The 7,766-nt window shown below is 39.5% G+C and overlaps 1 protein-coding gene across 1 annotated transcript in view; it reads right to left on the bottom strand.

Annotated features, from left to right (window-relative positions):
• Window positions 1-7,766, bottom strand: part of KCNU1 (potassium channel, subfamily U, member 1) — a 57,790-nt gene that overhangs the window by 5,503 nt on the left and 44,521 nt on the right. The window contains exons 11-16 of the mRNA XM_008585621.1: window positions 7,316-7,421; window positions 6,130-6,212; window positions 4,574-4,643; window positions 4,004-4,156; window positions 897-1,009; window positions 292-363 (exon numbers count right to left, since the gene is read on the bottom strand). Of these exons, the coding sequence (XP_008583843.1) occupies window positions 292-363; window positions 897-1,009; window positions 4,004-4,156; window positions 4,574-4,643; window positions 6,130-6,212; window positions 7,316-7,421 (597 nt within the window). The remainder of the gene's footprint in view (window positions 1-291; window positions 364-896; window positions 1,010-4,003; window positions 4,157-4,573; window positions 4,644-6,129; window positions 6,213-7,315; window positions 7,422-7,766) is intronic.

The following is a 7,766-nucleotide window of genomic DNA, read 5'->3' as shown; positions in this document are numbered from 1 at the left end:
ACAAGGCGACCCCTTTTTTTTTCTCCTCTGCTCACGAGAGAGAACTGGGGCAGGGCCACAGGAACAAAGGCAAAGCATTTATCCACTAAGAACCCATTCTAATCCCAACCCTTAGCACTGAATGCACCACAACAGTGGGAGCCTGGGAGCCCGAGAGGCTGGCCCTCAACAAATGTCAAACAGCTTAGTTACGGCTGTAAGTTTGGACAAGTCTTAATCAAGAATTCTCCTAAGAAAGAAAGCAAACAGCAATAACAACAAAAAATAAGAAACGAGAAGCCTCATTGGTACCAGTAACCTCCTTGAAAGACGGATTTGTGCTCGATGGCTATCAGCATAAGGTTCATCTTCACGAAGCAGGTCCTGGGGAGAAAGACAAGGAGTTGTGAGGACAGGGGCAGAGTGGGACAAGGGGCTGCTAGTGGAGAAGAAGGGGACGAGCATCTCAGCAGAGGCACGAACTCCCAGATGTGGGAGTTTTACTTTGACTGATAGCCTGTGTGCCAATGGAACAGAGAAGAGATTTGTGCTCGATGGCTATCAGCATAAGGTTCATCTTCACGAAGCAGGTCCTGGGGAGAAAGACAAGGAGTTGTGAGGACAGGGGAAGAGTGGGACAAGGGGCTGCTAGTGGAGAAGAAGGGGACGAGCATCTCAGCAGAGGCAGGAACTCCCAGATGTGGGAGTTTTACTTTGACTGATAGCCTGTGTGCCAATGGAACAGAGAAGAAATCGTCCCTCCCAGACTGTCAACTTGTGGGTGGCAAGGACTGTGAGTTATTCATTCTTGTGTCTTCAGCATTTGTAATGGAGCCTGGTCTACACTGAACTCTCTGTGAACATTGTTGAAAGAACTCTGCTGCGTGATGAATGAAAAAGCGTTTGACTTAACTTACCTGGATACTTCAGGAAAACTCATTCCAGCAAAGTCATTCGAGAGACGCTGAGTCAGAATTTTGTTCTTCAGGCCATTCAAGAAATGCTTTTGCCAGGGCTGTTTAGGGAAAATCTGGAATACACAATTATGCCGCATGAAGTCCATCAACACGGAATATGGGATGGTATAATTCATGTAATTATATATTCTGCTAAGTGGCAAACCAGTCTTCATTGCATGTAAGTCATGGAAAGGAGATTTATCTCAGTGCATAACTGGAGAAATATTAAAGGAAGACTAAAACTCTAACAGCATTCCAACTATTTTCACAGGAGAGGTCAGAATGAGGTGGACACGCCATGACTTAGCTTCTTCCCAGATGGCATCTGAGTCTTCTTGCTGGAAATTAGAAATCTTCTCCCTTGCCTACTCCTAATTCCAGCAAAGTAGACTGTTATTTTTCTGATTAAGTAAAAATAAGATAGGAGAGATAATGTGGAATGTAAGTTGTCTCTCTCTGGATATGACTGTTTAGGATTGGTTTTGATACATTTTAGTTTTCTACTGATTAACCGTATACCTCAAAGAAAAAACATTCACAGCTTCTGCCCAGTGTCAGAACTCTTCATGGGTTCAAATGAGTGTGACAAGCCATTGTGACCAGAGGAAGTGACAATGTAACACGTATGTTCGTGTAAGACCCCCATCCTCCCCCACCTGCTGCCCTGAGAATCACCAGCACAATCTGAAATGGTGGCGTGGGCTCCTTGAAGCCCAGAATGTCAGGTGAAAGTGTGGAACTTCTATAAGTTCTGGAGCACTGTAGCTGTGGAATGTTATGGCAGGTGCAGAAATTCTCCCCAGATGGTCATCTTGTGGTTTGGGAAATACAAAACAAAAACAAATGCACAAACATATGAATGATTCTGCCCTGCTTAAAAGGACCACCTACTTCAGGTCACCCCTGGCTCCCCCACCCCACCCTGCTCCCACCACCAAGATTCAGCTGAGTCTCTTGCCTCTTCCCAGTCTCTTAAACAGACTCTCCTCACTGGGCCACTCATGCAGTATTTAAGTTCTACTTGTTAAAGAAATTGGCTTGGTGCTTTTGATCCAAATTTTCTCATTGTTGAAGGAGGATAAAAAATGATAACCATATGGATGGAGAATTCCTGAGATCATTTTTAAAAGATCAGGAAAAAAACAGGAGTACAAAATGGATTTAGGACAGAAGAATCTGGGAGCTCACGTAAGCCCGTTGGATTCAATCTGATGCAATTTTAAGCCTAAGGCAACACTCAGAACCTAGAACCAACTGGAAATGCTCTTCAGGCTGCAATTTCTCACAATATAATCAATACAGTTAAAACACAGCATCGATTCAATGCCCTTTAATCTGAGTACTCAGAAGTTTTACAAATATTAACTCAATACTTGGAAATATCAAGTTATAAGATTAATAACTTTCATTTTATAGGCAGAGAAACTGAGAGTCAGGGAAAGTACCTAATCCAAGAAAAACAGACCATGAAACTCTGAAGTCCTGGTCATTAAACTGAAGTCAGTAGTTTGTTATAGAATCTAAAGCGCCTGAGGCAAGTATAGCATTAAACAATCTTGCCCTGATACTGCCCAGTTTAGGATTTCTAAAAGTGGGCTTTGCTCCAAAAGAATTTATGGAGAACACAAATATCTCTCAATGCCTGTATTCCAAAAGCCATCTTGTGATGAATATTGTCAGGTGATCATCCTCACTGAGGAGGCTTTAACTCAAGATTAAAAAATAAGAAAACCATGATGGAACTGGTTTTACATTTCTACCTCCCATATTTCCATGAAGGAGACAAAGTCTTCATATGGAGTCTCATTTCATTTTCTCCACCTATGAAGATTAACACCATAATAATCACAGATATCGAAGTTCCCTGCCACTTTCTAAGCACACGACAGGTAAAGACAATTTCCCTATAAGCTGCTTCCCAGGCCACACACAGCGACCACTCAACAAGGTAAAAGCACAGGCATCACAGCAGCATCAAGGCTCATACCCTACTGCTGGGTGGTCATTTGTTTTTATTGTATATTATATTTTCTTGCATTCACAGAAGGTATCATAGAAGAATTCTGTTGTTCCAGATAGCATTTTGCTGGTCAGAACATCCTTTACCTCTTTTGTCTTTCCTTAATGGCACCAGGGAATAAACAAGAAATGATATAAAAAGTTGCAATGAACAGAGGAAATAAAGTGCAAAGAAAGGCCAGGAGAGATACTGAGTGTATGAAAAGGTGAATGTGGACTCAGAACTAGATGGAGAGGAAGGTCACTCACTCTCTGCAAGGAACGGTATCTGGAAGACCATATTTCGTGCTATAGAAGTCCATCTTAATGGTCCCTTTTAGCCCCTTATTTCATCTCAGACAAAGGTATCAAAATACCTGACATGGGGGATTGTGAGTAGATGCCCAAAACCAGAGTCATAGACATAGTGGGAAGACCATGGACCAGACAATTCTAGCTCTGCTACTCACTAACTTACTACTACATGATCCAGTTACTTAGCTTCACCAACTCATTGCTGGAATAGTAACTTAAAATATTATTGAGGGGAACCACAACCCACTAGGCACTCAAAATATGGCCACAATTATTATTATTACTGCGTGGAATAACCTGGAAAATTAGATTTTAATCATTATTTCTATTTGACTAATATAATTATTATTATACTAATTTTATATTTTAAAAATCCATATTCAAATATATAACTTCTCTGCTAATAAATGATAACCTTTATTTATGTTTCTAATTTCAATAACTCAAAGTGTTTCAACACTTATGAATATATTTGCATTCATAACATCCTGGACTGTAGGTAGAAAGCAGAATTATGATTTCTATTTTGCAGATAAATATTCATAGGCAAGAATAAGATAAATAATTCTTCAAGGTCAATTGAGTACCTGGGACTTCAATCTAGATCACTCAATCCCTTGTCAGCTCAAGTAGAAGTCAAATCTTGTTTCTTGAGGCCTTCTTGCTTTCCTCATTTTTTTTTTCCTATTTCTGAACTTAATATGTGGGGCATGGGTATAAAGCCAAGATTCAGCATCAATTTACAAGGTTACCTTTTTGTTTTGCTCAACAAATAGAGACGTTAGAAAGGTACATAAGCCTGGCACCAAACAGCCTTGGGCGATAAATCCAAGCTTTAGTTCAGCAAAGCAGATGATGTTGTCTCCAGTACTCCAGTTCCAGCTGGGAATCTTTGGCAGATAAATCTGTTTTGTGGTAGAAAGTAGGTCAAGCATGAAGAATAAACATAACTCAAAGAAAGCTTTTTTGGATAGATGCCTTTCTTTTATTTAATTTACTTGAAATCATTCATTCTTCACTCCTGGGCATGAAAATCAATAGAAGTGATAAGAACAAACGCAGCATTTGAAAGTGGTTTAGTGGTCAATTGCCCCCACTTTTTAAAACAAAAATAGCTACAGTTGCAAAATTTTGTCAAATGGTTTAGACCTCTAATTCTGCCCCTAATTCACACTTTTAAGTGACTAACAATTAACACTCCAAATTTCAACTATGATTGACAAAAAGCTTTTTATTTGTAGACCCATTAGATAGTAATAAGTTTCAACTAGCTGCATAGACTAGAGGAGGAGGAAATTGAATATGCTACAGTGTTACGATACCTTGTTATGGGACTGAAGTATCTGTATGATGATTCTGGTCTTAGGGTAATAGTTCTTAATAGAGAGCACCCTGTATAAACCACAAATACGCCCATCAGTGATGCGTCGTATACAAATGGCTTTGTAATATAATTCAATTCACAGTTAAATTGATGTATGGGAAAACAGTATGTTATAGAATTCATCGTTACGTTGTTTTCTAAACTGTTCTGTTTAATAGTGTTCACAGAAGAGTGTTGTTGTTTTAGTGACTTAGTTCCCTGGATCTGTGGAAAGGTCAGCTCTCAGTATCAGAAGACTGAGGTCTTGTGGGACCAATTCTTGAGGAGGAAATAAACACTTGTAAGTTTTAGCCTGTAAACCCAAGCACAATAATTACAGGAAAATATAGAGATTTAATTGGTGCCTATAGCTTGAAGTAGCTCATAGACTGTTCTAATTCAACTTTCTCATTTTATTGACTAAGAAACTAAGATCTATCTCATATCCACTGTATTATGCATGGGACAAGTTCCCAGGTGTTTCTTGCTCTATGTGTACATTCACTTTCAGCCATGTGTATTCATTTTGCTCTGGGGACCAGAAGTTCATCTGGGTTAGGCACAATGTCTTTGCCATCACAATCATACTTGAATCTCTGTTACCACAAATCAAGTTCCTACTCATAGACAGTTCACAGCTAAAGATGGTAACACTGACTCTAGTCATTTTTTAAAAAAATTACTAAGAGTATTCATGAGATACAAAGCTAATTGTCACCCCTTGTGCCCATGATGTGAGGGCCAGATTCATACTAGGGCACACCCATTACCAGAAATTACTTTTGTACCCCGTGTCCCCACCCAATTATCCCCCAACCTTCGTCCCCCTCTCCCTCCCCCCCCACTCTGCTTTGTAGCCCTAGGAATGTCCCCTCCCTCAGTTAGATCACTGCACTACTGTGGTCTTCCTTTCCTTCCTTCCTTTCTCTCTTAGCTCCCACATATGAGTGAGCACATGTGGTATTTATCCCTCTGTGCTTTGCTTGTTTCACTCAACTTAGGCTTCTCCAGGTTCGTCCATGTTATTGCAAAGACTCTTGTCATCCTGAAAATACCTGCCAGTGGTTACAAGCACATTGTGCCAAACCATGCATAATCTCTCACCAGAATTGCTACAGAAAAAAAAAACATTAAATAAAGTGAACTAACAGGGCTCACAAACGGCATTTTTATTTTTGATGAGAAGCGGATCTTAGTTATAATGGTGCTGTCTGCACTGTAATCAGTTATTTGTGTGCTTACTTTTTAAATGTGAATAGCTATTATCCATGTAAAAGAATACGGAGAAGCATATATACACTCAAGATGATCTATTCTCACTTCCTTTTGAGTCTATCTGCACAGTCTCAGGGTGAAGAGGGGCAAAAAAAGTGTCAGGAACCTGGAATATGATGAACCTAGTGCTGAGACAGATGACATCTTCTCCTGTTTAGTCCTATGCACTGGGCTTTATTTTAAATGAGGCAGGGAAAAAATCAGCATCAGAGCATACGAGACACAATGCCTGATCCTTACCTCATAATGTTCGAGATGTCTTCAGCATGGGAATCACTGCACAGAGGGTTGGCTATGATCAGGCATGCTTCTGCATCTTCCACCTGCTCTTTGAGATTAAACATTAGGCGGCACATTATTTAATGAGAAATGCTCTAGTGTTCCTCTGCTGGGTTTTCTTATGGTTTGTCATAACATTGCCCATAAGAAGAGAACAAGCTTGGGAAGGAGCTGGGATAAGGGCGTCTGTATATGAGGCTCACAGCCTTGCAAATGCCGTGAGGGCTGTGGGGTTGCAACAGATGGACCAGGGCACAGGGTCTCTGACATAGATGTAAGGTTTCTTTAAAATAGGTAAAGCACACAGTTACATTTTTCCTACCATCCACCACCAACATTTCATGCCTAGTGATGAGCGATAAGACCTTTAGAGCAACCACCTGTATATTTATTTGCCTTTCAGGACAGCGAAGAATGGAGGAACTGGGAATCTGCTTGGCCCAAACTAAGTAGTCATTCAATATTTGTGGGTTCTGAACCTTAAGGTTCTAGACTATTACTGAAGTGGCTCTTATAGTACCAAGCTGCAGGAAAAAGAAAAATTATTCTGGGCCTGTCATTTTCTGTTTCATTTTGTTATGTTAACTCCGAAGATCTCTGATTCAAACTGAAATCTTGTGGCTTATTGTTTCTGTAAAACATAGAACACGACAGGAACCTGGCTTTGAACTTAAACCAAACCTGTCTAGAGGGTTAACTGTTGCTCATTATTTTTAGTCCCAAGCTTAATGTGATTTGTGCTATTTTCCTTCACGTTTCTCCTATCAGAAGGCATATTAGTATATTTAGGAGAAGGTGGTTAAAGCTGATAGACCCTTAGAAATCTGCCTTCTGGTAAGAATCTTATTTGGGTGGATCGAACACACTTTTGCTATCTATAACTTTTTCAGATCTCTTAGACTGATAAAATAAAACTCTTCTACATAAATAAGGAATTTAGTGGAATAAACAATTTAAATACATATGTAGGTAAACAGCGAGCTCTTCTTGACACTACTTCCTTTATGATCAGTTGTTAAAGTTCAGGAAATAATATTTTCTCCCAATAAAGGATCTGGAATAATACCTTTTGAAAGAGCAATACATCCTATCATCTTAATTGTTACAGCTTAGGGAAACTACAAGAAGAAAAAGAAGTAGATCTTACCGCAACTCGCTTCAGATCCTCCCACTTCAGTGCAGATCCAGAAACAAAAGTTGTATAGGCCATGTAGCATTTAAATATGGTTTCCAGTTCCAAGGAAGGAGGGACCCTGGACAAAGGAGTGTAGTGGCAAAGATGAAGGACTCTGGTTTAGAGACGATCGTACGTATTCAGTGCATTTAATAGAAGCCCTAATTTTCTCTTGGAAAACATCCATCCTTCATTGTTAATCCACACCATTAACCACGTGAGGTGATATTGACATCTAGCGTAATTCCAGGAATAGGCCTGTAGCTCAGGCCTAATCAATCACAGTGATATGAAAATACACAAATCGAGTTAATATTGCAAAAAAAAAAAAAAAAAAAAAAAAAAAAAAATTAAAAAGGAAAAAAAATTTGTTTTTTCCCAAAAATTCCCCCAAAGCAACAGTCTGTAAAAAAAAAAAAAAAAA

The sequence above is a fragment of the Galeopterus variegatus genome, unplaced genomic scaffold, assembly GCF_000696425.1.
Source record: "Galeopterus variegatus unplaced genomic scaffold, G_variegatus-3.0.2 Scaffold3644, whole genome shotgun sequence".
NCBI lineage: Eukaryota > Metazoa > Chordata > Mammalia > Dermoptera > Cynocephalidae > Galeopterus > Galeopterus variegatus.
The sequence above is the reverse complement of the archived record's forward strand: the minus strand, read 5'-3'. Positions and strand labels throughout refer to the sequence as shown.